Source organism: Schistocerca americana, chromosome 2, assembly GCF_021461395.2.
Source record: "Schistocerca americana isolate TAMUIC-IGC-003095 chromosome 2, iqSchAmer2.1, whole genome shotgun sequence".
NCBI classification, from domain to species: Eukaryota; Metazoa; Arthropoda; class Insecta; order Orthoptera; family Acrididae; genus Schistocerca; species Schistocerca americana.
This window is the reverse complement of record NC_060120.1, coordinates 813,259,363-813,278,630: the sequence shown is the minus strand read 5'-3', so window position 1 is coordinate 813,278,630 and position 19,268 is coordinate 813,259,363. Positions and strand designations below refer to the sequence as shown.

Genomic DNA, 19,268 nt, shown 5'->3' with positions numbered 1-19,268 from the left:
TATAAAGATCTTTTCTTCCCAAATTCATTTAGTACTTCTTCGCTGCTTTTGTAACACCACATTTCAAAACCATTTGTTTTCCTCTTACCTGTACTGTTGATCATCCATGTTTCACTTCCATATCAGACTACACTTCAGACAATACATTCAGAAAATACTTCCTAAAACTTAAATTTGTATTCTACATTACGAAACTTCTCTTTTGCAGAAAAGCTTTCTTTGCTACTGCCAGTGTGCATTTTATATCTTCTTTACTTCTGCAGTCTCTACCACTCAAGCAAAGTTCATCTACCACTTGTAGTGTCTCATTTGCCAATCTAACTCCCTCAGTACCGATTGATTTACTTCCACTACACTCCCTTATTTTATTGTTGTTGGCATTCATATTATAACCAGTTTTCTATGCACTATTCATTCCAAACAACTGTACATCCAAATCCTTTCCTGTCTCTAACAGAATTACTATTCCATTAACAAATTTGTGTTTATTTCTTTTCATGAAAATTCAATGATTTTCTGAATTTCTCCTAGGTTTCCTTTCTGCTTGCCATAGGTACAGATTGAATAACATGTACAATACACTACAAGCATATCTCACTTTCTTCTCAATTAATGCCTCATTTTCATATACTCTGACTCTTATAGGTGCAGTCTGGTTTCTGTACAAACAGTAGATACCTTTACAATTTCAAGGAGTATATCCCAGTTAACATTGTCAAAAGCTTTTTCCAAATCTATGAACACTATAGAAGTAGGTTTTTCTTACTTCAACTACACTACTGGCCATTAAAATTGCTACACCATGAAAATGACATGCTACAGACGTGAAATTTAACCAACAGGAAGAGGATGCTGTGATATGCAAATGATTAGCTTTTCAGAGCATTCACACAAGGTTGGCGCTGGTGGCGACACCTACAACATGCTGACATGAGGAAAGTTTCTAACCGATTTCTCATACACAAACAGCAGTTGACCGGCGTAGCCTGGTGAAACGTTGTTGTGATGCCTCATGTAAGGAAGAGAAATGCGTACCATCACATTTCCGACTTTGATAAAGGTCACATTGTAGCCTATCGTGATTGCGGTTTATCGTGTCACAACATTGCTGCTTGCGTTGGTCCGAGATCCAATGACTGTTAGCAGAACATGGAATCGGTGGGTTCAGGAGGGTAATATGGAATGCCGTGCTGGATCCCAACGCCCTTGTATCACAAGCAGCTGAGATGACAGGCAGCTTATCCGCATCGCTGTAACGGATCGTGCAGCCACGTCTCGATCCCTGAGTCAACAGAAGGGGACGTTTGCAAGACAACAACCACCTGCACGAACAGTTCAACGATGTTTGCAGCAGCATGGACTATCAGCTTGGAGACCATGGCTGCGGTTACCCTTGATGCTGCATCACAGGCAGAGGCGCTTGCGATAGTGTACTCAACGACGAACCTAGGTGCACAAATGGCAAAACGTCATTTTTTCGGATGAATCCAGTTCTGTTTACAGCCTCATGATGGTCACATTCATGTTTGGCGACATCGTGGTGAATGCACATTGGAAGCGTGTATTCGTCATTGCCATAGTGGCGTATCATCCGGCGTGATGGTATGGGGTGCAATTGGTTACACGTCTTGGTCACCTCTTGTTCACATTGATGGCACTTTGAACAGTGGACGTTACATTTCAGATGTGTTACGACCCGTGGCTCTCCATTTCATTCGATCCCGGTGAAACCCTACATTTCAGCAGGATAATGCACGACCGCATGTTGCAGGTCCTGTACGGGCATTTCTGGATACTGCTGCTCTGGCCAGCACATTCTCCAGATCTCTCACCTGTTGTAAACGTCTGGTCAATGATGGCCGAGCAACTGGCTTGTCACAGTTTGCCAGTCACTACTCTTGATGAACTGTGGTATCGTGTTGAAGCTGCATGGGCAGCTGTACCTGTACACGCCATCCAAGTTCTATTTGACTTAATGCCCAGGCATATCAAGGCTGTTATTACGCCCAGAGGTGGTTATTCCGAGTACTGATTTCTGAGGATCTATGCACCCAAATTGCATTAAAATATAATCACATGTCAGTTCTAGTATAATATATGTGTCCAATGAATACCCGTTTATCATCTGCATTTCTTCTTGGTGTAGCAATTTTAACGGCCAGTTGTGTATTTTCTAAGAAAAGTCACAGGGTCAGTACAGCTTCCAGTGTAATTCTATTTCATTAGAATATTAACTGTTTTACACCACGTCAGTTTCTACCAGTCATTCCATACTTCTGTATGTAACCCCTCAGAGTATTATGGAGACATGACTTTTTAAAGTGATGGCGCTGTAATACCCACACCTGTTAGCACCTGCCTAGTCAAGTATTATGATTATTACATTCTTCTTGATGACCGTCTGTCTGAGGTATGTCTGTCTCATACAGCCTACAGATGAGGTAGAACAGTTTTATCACACTGGGATCTTCAATTGGTTCAATTGGCTCTGAGCACTATGGGACTCAACTGCTGAGGTCATCAGTCCCCTAGAACTTAGAACTAGTTAAACCTAACTAACCTAAGGACAGCACACACATCCATGCCCGAGGCAGGATTCGAACCTGTGACCGTAGCGGTCTCGCGGTTCCAGACTGCAGCACCAGAACCGCGCGGCCACTTCGGCCGGCCTGGGATCTTCCTAGGATTGTAATAACTCTTAGGAAATTTTGTCTAATCCAGGTGCCTTATTTTGACTAATGTCTTTCAATGCTCAGTCAAATTCTTAAGTATTGCATTTTGCATCTCATCTTCATACTCTTTCTCCTCCTCACCATAATATTGTCTTCAAGTTTCTTTACTTTGAATAGCTCCTGTGTACCATATTTATCTGAGTACAAGATGACCCCTTTTCTTAAGAGGCATGTTGAGGAAATATTATTTTTAACATGCTATGGCTAATCAGAATTACAAACTATTTTATCTGTATAAAGTATCAGCCTAAAAAAGTTAAAATTCTAGATATTCCAAACATATAGCATTCATTATAGTCTACATCTTGATAATATAAGGAGAAATAAAATAAACAAAAAGAAAGGGTTTACATTAATTTTTACTTTCGTATCCTTTTATGATTACTATCTAAGCTTATTGTATGTGGTATCACTTCATCATACTTGTCACCATCATCATCACCTGTGTAATTATCTGGGATGATGGTTTTATATATCCATTGAGAGGTGCGAAGAGATACAACATATTTATATATAGAGCAAGCAATGAATTTTGTAATCGGGTCTGACACAAATATTTGGCTGTTTCTTTTCAATATGTTGCAATTTCCTATGTTGTGGTTATTGTGAGACCTGAGAAAACAGCTTTCAAAACACATCATTTTGTTTTCATCATATTTCATTGCGAAGACTGACAACATTGCTGCATGGAGCATAGAAGTATGCTAATGGGCCCTATCTACATTTGTACCATCTCATGCCAAAACATATACTATCATTGAATAAATGTGAAAGTGCATTTAAATATCTTGGAAGCACGATAACTAAAGACTTGAGATGTCACCAGAAGGTGAAAACTCGAATTGCCATAGCAAAGGAGGCATTCAACAGAAAGAGGAGAATCTTATGTGGCAAATTAGATAAAGGTCTAAGGAAAAGGCTTGGCAAATGTTTTGTCTGGAGTGTGGCACTATATGGGGCAGAAACATGGACGCTGAGATGAGAGGATGAAAAAAGGTTAGAAGCATTTGAGATGTGAATGTGGAGGAGAATGGAGGGAATAAGCTGGATGGAAAGAGTGAGTAATGAAAGAGTATTGGAACGGGTTGGTGAGAGAAGATGTCTGCTGAAGGTTGTAAGAGAAAGGAAAAAGAACTGGTTGGGACCTTCATTGAGAAGGGAGTGCTTGCTAGCAGATGCTTTGGAAGGATTGGTTTGTGGGAGAAGACTGAGAGGTAGAAGGAGATAGAATATGATAGATGACATAAAGGGGAAAATATGCAGACCTGAAGAGGATGGCAGAAGACCAGACAGCCTGGAGAACTACCATGTGAAAACCTGCCTTTTGCCAGAACACTGATGATGATGATGATTCAGAAGTGCTAGTATAGTGAGGCATGCAGGAGAATTTTGGTTAAGTTCTGAAACTAGATGAAGATACTGGAAAAACAGAAACTGTGAGGAAAAGTTGTTAGTCATACCTGGACAACACAACTGGGCAGACTTGCCTACAAAGGCCAGATTTTGTATCTTAATCCTACTACATACAAAATGATTGATTGTGAAATAGAAGAGAAAACTGAACAGCTAAATGTAGAAGGCATATTGTCAATTATGCCAGTTTCATACAAAACACTAAAAATAACTATCTGCAGAATATGAAACCGAAAATGTAATCAGTTTAATGTCTTACCTGCAATGACTCAGCAGCTTTTATAAGCGATGTTAATTGTTCTTGGATGACACTTATTTCACCCTTATACATGAAGTCTACAATTGCTTGGACTTCCCATCCCCGCAAGTCCTTCAGCACAATGACAGGATGCTTACAAGGATTCTCTGAGAATATCCTTTGGAAGTAGGGACTGAAAAAGAAGAATTAACAAAAAGTAGGTCAAAGGATTATCGTGTGCCTGTATCTGAAAAACAAACACTAATACTCACGATATTAGAAATGCTTAGAATATGGTGCTCAAATTCATTCACATTTTACTAATTCTAATGTCAAATGGATCAGTCAGCTAGGACTACAGCTTGATAAAGACCACAGGGAAACTACTGCATTACCCCCAAAACATACAATTCATGTTACATATCTTTTTAGATTTGCATGCAGATTTTTACAAAAAGCCGCTGAATACAATGTAATTTTAATGCTTTGTGAAGCACACAATAATTACGTCAAATTAGACAAACTGGCATGAAATTTGTGTAACGCAGGTACTTAAACACTGATGCAGGCTCCTATCTTGTCTGCAGTTTATCATCTTTGTATTATTCTTTTTGAATTATTTTATGTTTCACCTAACTTTTTCCTCACTGATTTCATTTCTAGAACTGTAAAATGTTTCTGTCCTATGTCAATGCTCCCCCTGACTACCAAATCCAATCCCTAGTCCTCCTTAATTGCCTTTATTTAAAGCTGAAGGATTGTCACTTGAATGTCAAGTCTATTTTCAATTCTCAATAAATTATACTTCTCCTTGCTTCTTTTTACTATTATTTGATACACTGAATAAACATCAAAGTTTCTGGATGGTCATTTAAGATGAGAAAAGCAAGTCAACCTACTGAACAAAAGGTTGAGTCAATATTCTTATGACTTAAGAATGCTTAGTGACTGCTGAAACACTGAAACAGTAATATGTTCTTACTATGCAGATGTGTGTAGCCTGTTATAGAATCATGTGATGTTACGGGGAAATGCAAGTTCTGCAAAAACGGATGTCTAAAATTTAAAAATGAGCAATAAAAATAGTGAAAGGAGTTACTAATAGAAAATCATGCTGAAACATTTTTAAGGAATTTAAAATTTTGACCTTCCTGGATTGTACATATATAAAGTGGGATGAGAAGAGATCGGGTTTAATATCCTGTCAACATCAAGGTTATTAGAGACAGAGCACAAGCTCATATTGTGTCAAGGATGGGAAAGGAAGTCAGCTGTGCCCTTTCAGCTGTGCCTGGATTGATTTAGAGAAATCTCAGAAAACCTAAATGTGGATGGTCGGATGTGGTCTGAACCATCATCCTCCTGAATGCGAGACCAGTGTGCTAACCTCTGCGCCACCTCACTCAGTATACATTTAAAGTGTGTTACCATAAAACACATATGGAATTTTCAGTATTAAACAGCCAAGTTCACAATTATGAAGAGAGACATAAAGAAAAGTATACTACATAAACCTAAAATAAACCATATTGCATTGCCAGCAGGTTAGATATAATTAGGACAAGCTGTTAACTGTGGCTGCATTCATATTTCAGTATTTTTATTATGATGAGGGACAGTGACTAAGTAAACATTGTCCGAACGGGCCATGAAGGCCCAATGATACCTACTGGCCACTGTGTCATCCTCAGGTCTTAGGAATCACAGGATGCGGATACAGAGGGGCATGTGGTCTGCACACAGTTCTCCCATCCATTGTTGTCAGTTTTCATGACCAGTGTCACAACTTCTTAATCCCCCATCTCCTCAATTGGCCTCACAAGGGTTGTGTGCACCCTGTTTGCCAACAGCACTCGACAGCCCTGGACGGTGACCCATCCAAGTGCTACCTAAGCTCGGCAGCAAATAATTTTGGTGATCTTACATGCCAGTTTTATGTTGTGTTTGACTAGTAATCAATACATCCTAGGTCCTGGTTCAAACATAACCAGTACTTAAATTTTGAACAAAAAATCATAAGTAATGGTGGCTGTATGCTTTTGGTGTAAGTCACCCTCATTCTGCAAAGGGAAATTGTCCCTAAAAGGTCGGAGGCTCCGCATTGATCAATGGCATGAGAATGCAGAAGGTAATGGAAACTAATGCATTAAAGACGCACAATGTGTACACAAAGGACATGTGGCCTGTAACTGAAAATGTGTCATGTGTCAGGGTACAGAATGTCAGAAATTTGAATATGTTATGGGAGCTAGAAAATCTGAAAAGGGAAAAGCTAAGGCTCAATCTAGATATAATGGGAGTCAGTGAAGTGAAATGTAAAGAAGACTAGAATTTTTGGTTGTAAAAGAACTGGGCAATACCAACATTAGAAGAAAATGGTGTAACAGGAATGAAGGACAGAGAGTGGGTTACTGATGGTGTTATTCTCATCAGAAGCAGGATTCAAATCCATAGTAAAAGGATATGAATAACAAGATTCACTTATATATTGCTATCCTCAGTGAAAGTGAAGAGAATTACAGGATGTGTTGAATGGAACAAACATTCTGATGACCACAGAACATGGGCTGGCAGTAAATCAAATAAACATGAAAGCAATGGTAAGCAACAGAAATGAGAATAGCGAGAAATTTAACATTGGAATTGGTGATCATGAAGTAGATGAAGTTAAGGAATTTTGCTACCTAGGCAGTAAAATAAACCGTGACAGATGGAGCAGGGACGACAGTAAAAGTAGACTAGTACTGGCAAAAAGTACATTCATCACCAAAAGAAGTCTACTAGTATCAAACATAGGCCTCAATTTGAGGAAGAAATTTCAGAGAATGTGTGTTAGGAGTAGTGTAGTATGGTAGTGAAATATGGACTGTGGGACAACCATGAAGAAGAGAATCAAAGCATCTGAGCAGAATCGGTGAGGAAAGGAATATATGGAAAACATTGACCTGAAGAAGAGAAAGGGTGACACGAGATCTGTGAAGTCACCAAGGAATAACTTCCATGGCACTAGAGGGAGCTGTAAAGGGTAAAAACTGTAGAGGAAGACAGATATTTGGAATACATCCAACAAGTAAATGGAGATGTATGGTAGGTTACAAGTGCTACTCTAAGATGAAAAGGTTGGTGCAGAAGAGGAATTCATTGTGGGCTGCAGACAATGGATTAGAAAAAACTGTATTTACACAGTGATCTGTAGGTGTATTACTTATGAAGACAGAAAAAATAATGTGAAATAGCAGATGGTTGCTTTAATTATTCAAAACAGGATGAGAAAGGAGTGAAACAAGTAACTGTAACAGAAAGGATAACTACAACAGAACACTGGGTTGAGAGAGAAACTACAGTCATTTTGGGATGGAAGACAACCAAAGATGATTTTGTTTGTTATCAGTGCATAATACTAACTAATTAGTTTCTAAAACTAAAAATTGAGTGCAGTAATATTCACGTAAGGAAATCAATTTTTTTATTACCCATTAGAGGCTGTCATATTACAGGTAACAGCTAAAATTTGAAAATTACTGTTTTGTGGAATATGGGATGGAATATAAGCAGCACATTTGGTTAAAAGGCAGAAAAAAGCTTTTTGTAGATTTGAAGCTCTGATCTACTAATATGTCCAAATGAGACAAAAATGCACATATTAGACAGAAATGTCACAAAATAAGGCACGAAGAATTGTTTATCAAGCAACTGTCTCCTACTAGTGTCATTTTTAACAATCATTAGAAATTTTACCTTCCTTTAAAAAAAAAAAACAGTACTTATAAAAAATGCTTACCTACAAGCCGACAGAACAACTTTATGTGCTCGAACACTTGTCTCTTCACACACGAGAGTGACATCCACAAGTGTTTCATTTTGCAGCAGTGTGTCAAATGCGTTGAGGATGTGGTTCTGATGGTTATTCCATCTCAAACTGTAGTGTGGAGATGCCATGGCAGATTTAATTATAGGACACCTCTCTGCAACAAAATTACCCACGTACATTAATATATATACCATACAACGCTTCAGTATTTTTGTGATTCTATCAATAAACACCTTCAGTTTTTAATAGTTCTCTAGCAAATTGCTACAGCAGTCATTTCTTATGATTTTACAAAGAGTTGAACTATATAACCCACACACACACACACACACACACACACACACACACACACACACACACACACACACACACACATCTTAATGTATCTTACACTTATATGCTTGTATATTTACCTAATAATGTTGTTTTTACTTAATAGTTAAGAGTGAATTTAACATGAACTGTTCAGCTTACAACCACAACACTAAGTAAAAATTATATCCAAATAATCTATATATTATCCATCTCTTGGGATCAAGTTGAACTTTTATATTCTGTTGAAAAAACCTGTAACACACTGCAGGAAGGAAACTGGAAATTCTCTGATACCAGTATTTAAAAATAATTAAGAGTGCCTCATTGGTTAAGCTTATAGTTTAAGCAAAAATTTTGGATTCATGTGATGCAAATCACTGCTAACAGTAATAAGCATGTAAAAAAATGTTTTTAGCTTTCAAAATACATGAGTTTTCTCAGATCAATAAAATTACATAAATGCTTAGAACAAAATTGTAAATAAAAGCAGCAGTTCAGTAGTGTCAAGAGTAAGAACATAGGCATTTTTCAAATTAACTTCTTGTCACCTAACTACCTAAAAGTATTCCTGTAATTATCTGTGTAAGTAGATATGCACTCACCAAAATTTGTTAATGTACATTATGAAAGTTTCCTACTGTGGTTGCTTTTATCTGTCATTCTGCACCTCCATTTGTTCCACAAACCTGTGAAGGGTCTCCTTCAGGATGGCATTTACAAAATGCAACGAATGACTGAAGGGTGTGTGTTGGGGGGGGGGGGGGGGAGGAGAGGTGAGAGAGAGAGAGAATGAATTGTCTGTACTCCGCACGATGTGACAGTGATCACTAATATTCATATTTATTATATAAGAAATGCTATATACCATTTCACTATCTTCAGTGTTATATTTTATAGTAAGTGATATATCATTTCAGGCAATGAAAACTGCCGATTTGTCAAGGATGCATTTCACACTCCTGTATGACGTGATGACAGCTGCTGCATGAAGTACACATAGGTACATCAGAAGAGGGACTGACAAGCATTTGGAACTACAAACCCCATAAACTCAAGCAGTCTTAGATCAGTACAGAACATCTTTCTAAGCTCTGGGAATTGTTACAAAGTCTCTGTGTAACTTGATTTTATATCTTGACTATGGACTACTGAATTTATCTGAAATCCACCAGAGTTCCAAATAATGTACACAACAGGGGTGGCACTGGAATGAGATTCCTAAAGAAATCTCTAAACACATTTCAGGTTATTATAATTCTGGGTTTGTATGCCACCAATTACTGTATGTTGTACAGTTTGCCAGCAGACATAGTGATTTACTCCGTATATTACTTTATTCTTTTATGGACACAGTCATAAAAACATATCAGTATTTAACGGCATTCATGTAATAACAAGAAGATGCACCCAATGCACTGTCATGCCACCAGATATTTAAAATATGTAGCTGCTTCTAAATTCCAAAAGTTGTTTCCGTGAAAAGTAAGTGATATGACACTACCTTACTGAGATGGGCAAGTAAGAAACAGTTGTTTACATGGAGTACTATAATACAGATGAGCAGTTCGTAGTGGGCCATATAGACCTTATTGATATTTTAATGGAAAAATTTGAAGTTTCGTTTTGGTAATGAAGCAAGATGTTCCATTTATTTAAAGACAATGTTGGAATGAATGATGAGAAAGTATGGTCAGTATAAAAAAAGAAAAGTGTTGACTATTGGCGCCATTTCATTTTAATTTAAAAAATTATTTAAATATAAATAGTCGAATGCAGCAAAAGCATTGACAGTTCCATACTCTATTATTCTAAAATTAACATACATTGAAAGAACAAGAACGAACTACAGAGACAAATGAAAGATTCGAAGTATTACAACCACATCAAGCGGTCACGTTTCCTAAATGTGTGAACTGCAACTGTTGGTGAAAATAAAATTGTCTACGCATGTCTTAAACATGACAAACCACAGTAACAATTGTTACTGATAAGCAGTTTAATAAGCTGGAATCTGAAGTCTGTGCTGTAATTGCATTAGGGTGTATACTAAATTTAAAAACAAGGATATTCCATTGCTTATGTTTATAAAGCGAACAAAACGAGCAACCAGATTTAAAAAAAAAGGTAGAGTTGACGAAAGCGTGAAAATGTGGTCAATCTCCGGAGATTTTCTACGATCTCCAGACATGCACGGCTAATATCTCGTCTGTCCGGTGCACTATATCCCAACACAAGGCTGTCTACTGTAGCTACAAAATAATTTTGCTTTGTAAGCAGTCGATGTCATGCTAATAACTGGCAACTTTTTTATATGTTTTAATATACAGTTATTAGAACAAGCGCAAACGCGACGCTCTGGTAGGAGAAAAAGCTATCACGAATTACAGTTTGGAAACAGTCGGAGTGCGCGTTATTATATGTTTCTTCCACGGAAATACAAGTTTCGTCTGAGAAGTTAACAATGTGTGGGGCTTTGTAGAAAAGTGAGCAACACTGTTTCGAAGAAAAACTACGTGTGTTCTAGTTAATAACAACAGTGTTAAGTGGAATATGGTTCTCTTTATAATTTTTTTTACTACTGAAAAACTGTTTAGTCCCCCTTAAACATCTCAACAACCACCACCACCACTACTGAAAATATCCAGCTGTAACAGTACTGCGATCACAAAATTGTCTAAAGCCAAAAGAAAGTTTGCTGCCGTTCAGAATTACAGCATCGTTTGGGCTACCGTGGGAACAAGTGTTCGTATCATCAACAAATACACATTTAAAAATTTCGAAAATAATTACGGATAAACCTTAATTTAGTTTTATACATTATTTTTTATCGAATACACATTTCCAATGGAAATTTGTCTCTCGGGGACGCAGCTCAGAGACACACGAAATTGTATGATACAAATTGGTATACAATATGAGCTATTAAAATTAATACCTTCGGTTTCTGCAGTAATTATAGGATCCATTTGCTACATATTAAACGTCACGTTGTGACGGTCTCGCCTCCTGGAAAAAGAACATGCGATATCAAATTCACGCAAGGAACTGCTTTTAGCATAAATTTTAAGATTATGAAGTGTCCACGCAGCGGCAAGAAAAACGTGGGATTTCATTGTTTGTTAAAAATGTGCGCGACGGCTCTCTAGCACGGACAACAAACGTGTAGTACGACAAATGAGACAATCGCGCGTTTTTTTGTTTTTTTTTTCAATTAAATTTCTAAAGCAACTTAAACGCAAATTGAAGCGACGCTTGACAAAAATACCGCTATGTGGAATGTTAATTCAACAGCGAAGAAAACAAAACTTTAAGATATTCAATATACGTACGAGGCAATCACTATTTCACTCAAAGGCACAAAAACATTCTGTTTTTCATAGGTTTTTTTTTTTTTTTTTTTTTTTTTTTTTTTTTTTTTTTTTTTAAGCGCGTTCTGTAGTTATTGACATACAACGATAACAAGCATTGCATTTAATTACAGTTTCGCTATTCATCTGCAGCAGCTTCTTTTTCAGAATCGTAATTCTAATCCTATAACAGTGCTATCTTCGTTTGCTAGTGACAGATTTTTCTTGCACTGCAACAATGCTCAGCTTACGTCGCTTGTTTCAAAGAGCGCGCAAGGCGAAGCTGCGACAATTTCGGAGAAAAGTCTTATCTTATAAACAAATGGTAAGCCCGAAGTATTATGGAAATTTCATTGTTTTCCACATCACTTGTAACTAACTTATCAACACCCCTGCATATCAATGATCACGAATTCATTACGTGCTGAACAGAATTGTGTGCGCCGACGTAAACAATAGACGGAAACGTCACTACCGGCAAAACAAGGTTTACAAACGCGCGCCGGTTCTGAGTATCAGAAACAGTGGTCATTCTTACCTGTATTAAAACTATAGTACGACATATCACAGCCAATGCACGAACCACTTCACCATCACTACAGTATATTTGTGGAGCGTCACATCACAACACAACGCACGTCACTTCGTCTTGCCTCCACCGCATGCCGCGGCGAACTCTCTCTCTTCCCCCGAAGAGCCGAGAAAGCGCGAACGAAGAGCACGGGGATTCGGCTGAAGCTGTGCGTCCGTGGGGATGGAGGGGAGGGTATACTTCAAGGACCTGGAGGCGCATATGTGCGAAACGGAAGTTCTTTCGTTTCCCGTTCCCCAAAGCTGCGCAAATGTTTCGCCAACTGCGTGAGAAATGAGCGGGGGCGCCCTGACGCAGCGTAGAATTGATCAATAAACACAATCTTGCCGAGCGGCACGGCATTCCGAGCGGGTCTTGCTGGCCACGGAGGTTTGGATATACCGCCGTCGATTAGTGGTGGGGGAGCGCCACGCATATATCCTCCCCACCACTTCTCTCCCCACCACTGTCTCGATTCTCCCCTCCTTGCGCGCCTGTGTACCTGTTCCCCCTCCACCAACCTCCCCGCCAGCCCTTCCGCAGTTCAGGCCGTGTCTTACGAATGCAGAAAAGGAGAGAAAAATCAACTAATTTTGCATATACGTTGTAGCGCAGACATTGTCACACTCAGGCGCCGCGTGTTCAATTATTATGCTAAGTGTCAAATCTTAAATTTGTGAGTTTCAGAGATATCAAGAGTGAAAGCACATCGCGTAATAATTGCTCATTTTCTTAACGTGAGTAACACAAAACAACTGTCTGCTCTTTAGCTCTCGTATCTCGGACGAAATTTTACATGCCAACTTCTACGGAAGCATTTTGTATAACCTCCGTACGCATTACTCGATTAATTAGCAGTCGAAAATGTTTTTCTAGTCTTAGATTGTGCGTTAGAGAAAGGTACCGATATTGCAAAACATATGTAATAACGCCCATTCTGAAAAGAAAAACATAAACAGTCTTTTCGTATAGTTTATAGTAGTTGAAATACATGGAATCAAAGTCATTATTTTTCAAAAGGTAACAGGCGTACATAGTTCAAATGTCCTTAGTGTAAAGTATAACCTACTCCAATATTCGGTAGAGTTTAAGTTTGAGAGACATTAACGACAGCAGAACGTTACAAGTGTTTTTCTGTTGACAGAACCAGATACTGAAAATTTATTAGGGCGAGGTCGACGAACTCAAAAAGTGAAAACATTATAGGCCTAATGACTTGATTAAACAACAGAACGAGTTCCACGAAATGGGAGACAATATTCCATCTAATTACCTGACAGCAGCCCATGAAGATTGTACAATTAGCAAAAGAATGTTAACACAGCATAAAAATAGTTTTACTTGTGATTTATCGAAGCAGAAAATTTTCCACATTGCTCCGTGGAATGCAAATGCTATTAAATGGCATCAACTGGTTTTTTGCCATGGATGACAATCTTCAGCTATACATATCCAGTTCTACATAAAACTGTGTTATATTACACAATGATGGCAACCGTGTGTTGCGGACGAATTATCACTATCACAGACTATTGTAGTATTCATTCATGTATTCTTCTATTTCCCAGAAAATGTCTTTAGTCTTGATTTGCAACTCGGATAACATTACTTGCTACTAAACGCGTCCTGACACTTCGCGACCACTACATCTGTGGTTTGTCGAAATTTCTTCGGCGTCTTTCTTAGTTTCCTTTATCCACGGTGTAGCTGCTTTTAATTAATAACGTAATACAGAATCCTTTCGAAAACGCTTGTTTGCATCCATTATTGCTCAATGACGACAGAATTGCTACTTCCAAGTTACCGTTTTATCAGTAATCTTTTAAGTATGCTTGTATAGTCCTCATTTTACTTCTTCTCCGATATATTATATGAAATTTTATGTAACCTATTTTTTTTACCAATATTTCAAGATTTTTTTCTCTCGTTTTTTGCATCTCCTATGTATTATTTGGTTTAAGACACTTCGGGGATTATAGTTCCACAGTTTCCACCACCGCTCTTTAATCTGTGTTTTGCCCTTTTAAAAATGCCTCATCCGGAACGCTAATTTCAATGTTTTGGCTCTTTCTTTGCTTGTCTTCGTCCACTCATTGATTGAGATCCATATTTCAAATTATGTACACTTTTAGCCCTTTGCACAAAACTTCGTCCCGTTTTCTCGGCAGTTTCATCGAATAATCAGACCGAGTAGATCGTGTCTTGTCAGACATTCATTAATCATAAGAGCCGATTGTGAGTTATTTGTATACATTAGAAGATTGACATTGCTTTTAGTTCAATTCGAAAACGCAGTCACAGCACCCAACATGAAATGTGTGAAGTTAAGGGACTTTATGAAGTATAGTGTTTGGATTTCCAATTCGGGTGGTGATCAGTTCGTAGCCCTAAACACTAAATGCTATCTAATTCTTGTATTTCATCGTTTCGACAGATATTAGATACAGATTTTGGAATTCTGTGAGAAATACTGAATTTATAAGCACAAGTCCTGTAAAAAATTAATGGTAATCCATTTACCCTGAAACTTTTGAAAATATTTCATTAGCTGCATTATTAGTAAAATGTCTGACTTAACGCTGAACGTTCCTAACCGAAATTGAGCAGAAAACAAAAGAAGCCAGAAGAGTTACTATGTGCAGTTTTATACTTCAGCGACCATCTTCCTCACCTTAACTAAAGCTTAAAAAAATAGATGAAAATAAAAAATATCTACTGCTTTTAATCAACTGTAACAATTATCAGTATGTATGGTACTATATTTGTAACCACCAGTAGAGAAAAACGGACAGTGTTTCTAGATGTAGGATCTGTTAGAATCAACGGAGATAAACTAATAAATACCGCAGTTTACACGTCGAAGCTACAGAATGTATGAGATTTTTACCAAATTTACAAAATTAAATGCAGTAAGCCTACTCAGAAAAAAAGTAAATTAATTTCTTATGGGAGGCAAAAATTAACAGTGTTTTTGTTACTGTGTGTACAGAAAACAAAAATTGAATTTGCAGACATATATATAGGCTCTTAAAGAAAATTAGAAAGTACAACTGTAGTAAACGAAATGAAGAGACCTGCAAACAACTATTAAGAAAAATGAAATGACACACAATAAAAAGAGTTAACTGGCCAGACAAGAATGCGCGACTCTATTCGTAAAGTGTTACAGTAGAATAACTTCCTAATTAACAAATCAGAGGATGTTATTCTCGGTAAGAAAACAACAGAGCGACATCGCTAGATGATGATTGAAGAAATTAAAAGGAAGACGAAAAAATTGTAGCGATTGTTACATCAATACGGAGGTAGTTTCGTACATCACTTTCTTTGCGAAGCACACTACAGACCAGAATATGGATTCGGACGTAATGAACACAACTTACGTGAAACCAAACATAAACAGTCGAGACGAATATGTTAGCGCAGAATGTGGGCAAGTTCAAGTAGTTTAAGGTTTGGTGTGTAAGCGGGAAAGTAAGTAAGATCAGTTACTTTTATTTCATGAATTCACGACGTCTGCGCGAATACCTGATTGCCTTCCCGTCAGGAGGACTGAGATAAACCTATTCTTAAAATTTTGTGAATGTTTGTTTGTTCGGTGTGGTTACTGTTCCTTGGGCTGTTCTTGACACTGCCTGTCAGTGGTTACACAGGCACCGATGTTACAAGTATCATACTTTGATTACATTGTGGTATATAAAATATTTTAACGGGAAGAATGACACCACACAGAAAATTTTGCTGAATTGCTGTGGCTTAACCAGTTACATGCGTTTAAATGGTCACGTTACTGACTAAACAAGAGAAATAATAGACGCCAATGATTCGGGAATCAGTCTAATTTAACACTTTCTTGCATTTTACTGTCGCAGCAGCTGGGCCATATGTGAAAGAAACATACTTTTTCGTACTACGTCACGTCTCAAGCCTCCATAGGCACTATCAGTCCATTAGCATTCAAAAATGGTTTTATGTACTTGTTGCATGCTATGACTAGCATTCGGTTCTTTTTTTGTTGTACGAATAAATTTACTTTCTCAGGCTTACCTGTTAGAGGCCTATCTTAATTTTTCGCGGTTAATAATTTGTTGGTTTTCTGTTATCGCTCATTGCGGAAGCAAAATTTACAATGTTCGTTTACGCCAAACGCTCTCCGCTTTTTATATCCTGAAGCACAGCCAGCGTCCAGAAAACACTGCAATTGTAAATGCCGTTATGTGCTTATTTTAAACCATCATATGTATACATTTAAGAGTTTTCTGGGGCTTAAAACCATTCGATTATATTGTGCAAATAAACATGCTTAAAGAATCTCAGACGCTCACAAATGTGTACAATAAACGTGCTAAAATAATTACGTAAGGCTACCGACAATGCAGATTAATTTTCTGCCGCTGATGTCGAGTTTTGGAGATTAAAAGTTACACGAGCGCAGTATAAATAGAGTCGCGGTTTTTACTGACGCAAGTGGTGATGAAATAAACCGAACGAATTGATATATCGAAGTTAGAATTTCGTCATATAACAGCAATTCGTGAAATGAATATAATTAACGATCTATAAACACTTTGAATTCATAGAGCGAGAAGACAATGAATATTAATGGGAAAGGAATTTATCGTTATTATATTTCTATTGCTGGATGCTATTTCTGCCACCAAAATGTCATTTCTAAAGTAAAATAGGAGGGCTCCGTACACGCCATTTGCTTGCGAGTCGATAAATTCTGCCTCTGTTTGTTGTGTTTTGAGACTGTGGAAAGTACTTGTCCGCTGTGTGCATAGACGAGAGGGGGAAATTGCCTGAAACGGGGTCCAGGCTGGCCAATCTACCAGACCAACGATCTCTGGTCTGGCGCGCGTAGCAAGCTGATCCGAGTCAGGTTCACTTTCGTATCCCACAAGGTAGCTTGCTAAGTGTTACACTCGAATCCAATTTACAGTACGACCCTGTTGTTTTAAAAAAAAACGAAAACACTGAAAAGAAAGGAAAGAAGGTAAGTGTTTAAAATCCAATTGATAATGTGATCAGGTGACACGGAGCTCGAATTAAGGAAGGATGAAAAGGGAAATCGGGCGCGAATTTATACCGTCGCCATCTCGAAAGCGAATTCAGTGTGCTAACCACAGCGCCACCTCGCTCGCTCAGAAAAAAACCTGAGGATTGCGTCGTTTTGTCAGTTGAAGTCCATAAGCAACAATACATATTTGAAGAATCGACAATGTTTCGAAATCTGAAGCAAAGGGGATTCAAATACAAAATAAAATGAAAAAGCTACAAATTACCTACTGCAATCGTCAATATACGCAAAAAAACTTTAAAACAGCACTATTATTCAAACTAATGCTAAATTGAAACAAACAAAATCACACTCAACTGCTCGAACTGACTGCCCCAAATATTACAATGAGAGTGGTACCCACTTACGACCGAGTGTCTAACCTGTGATTAGGATTCTGGTCTCACATTCAGAAGGAGCAGACTAAATCCCCGCTCTGTCATCCGATTAGGGAGTGCCGGGACAGTCCTTTGAAAATGTTATGACCCTTTTCCTTCTGCACCCTTAGTGCATTCCAGCGTGCACCCCTTCTCTGCAAGCGCATATTCGACACCATTACCTTTGTAATATTTATCGACTTACGCTTGAAGATGTCTCCATGGTATGGAGGTCCCCACACGTTGCTTTTAGCTAACAGACCAACACCTAGTCTGATATGTAGTTTGAAAATTTCCGCGGGATAATGTGTATTCTATGAGATTACGTAGGAAACGATATCCCTATAGAGGTCGCCGATAGTTCTTAGTTCTTACAAGCAGAATTCGTCTGGATTGCAATGTGGTTATTATTTCTTACGACTCATTTCTGCCGTAGCCATTATTAGAATTGGCAAGCCACGTACGAAATAATGAACACATTGCTATGTAGACAAATTCTGTGCATAAATTTTAAGTACTATCACCGACCTCTATAATGATCTCCTATCCTGTTCGGTGAAAATTGTACCTGGTAAAGTTGTTTTATGAAGTTAAAAGGAACATAATGAGTTGTATTAAGAGAACTAAATTTAATACGTGCTGTCTCAGCTCGAAGTGATTCCCAATTACACAACAATTTAAGCTCTAGTTCTTGCAAACTCCCCAGAATACAAAACATAGGTTCGAAATTACGTTAATCAAAAGTGAAATCAGAGCAGCATGTAGGATGAAAGACAGTATTCAAAAAGATCTGATGATGGTATTGACGAAACGTGTCATAGAAAGTAACAAGTACACTACGATCTCGACAAGTTTTGTGTGTAAGTATTCCATGAGATTTCGGAACTAGAACCGGATGGTGAAATCTGACCTTTCGGCTTACAACGAGGCATCCGTCTTCAGGCCAGTTATACGACTCGACATTACTAGTGCGCATAGCTATATTTGTAGGACAGTTCAGTGTGATGTTGCCCGCCACACAGTTTTAATTTGTCGGAAAGTTTCAAGTCAGTGCATATTCCGCCGAGTGGAAGCTCATTCTGGAAACAATCTTCCCAGGTCGAGGCTAAGACGTCTCTCCGTATTATCCTTTCTCCCAAGAACGATAGACCCGCAAGGTATGCAACAGAACTTCTGTAAAGTGTTAAATGTAGGAGGTGAAGTACTGGCGGAAGTAAGGCCTTGATGGCGAGTCCTAAGTCGCGCTTGGATAACTCGCTCGCTAGAGCACTTGTCTGCGAAAGGCAGAGGTCCTAGGTTCGAAGCTCGGTCGTGCATATAATTTTGATATGCTAGGAAGTTTCAGTTCATAGACTGATTTTATTGTGGCGTACAAGTAACATCTGCGCAGCAACTACGGTGGCAA

General features: G+C 38.2%; 1 protein-coding gene across 1 annotated transcript in view; it reads right to left on the bottom strand.

The window, feature by feature from the left end:
• The window catches only part of LOC124594455 (protein jim lovell-like), a 41,466-nt gene extending 28,985 nt beyond the window's left edge, over positions 1 to 12,481 (bottom strand). The window contains 3 exon segments of the mRNA XM_047132831.1: positions 4,405 to 4,576; positions 8,165 to 8,348; positions 12,395 to 12,481. Coding sequence (XP_046988787.1) covers positions 4,405 to 4,576; positions 8,165 to 8,348; positions 12,395 to 12,419 — 381 coding nt within the window. The 5' untranslated portion in view covers positions 12,420 to 12,481.
• Positions 12,482 to 19,268: the final 6,787 nt, after the last annotated feature.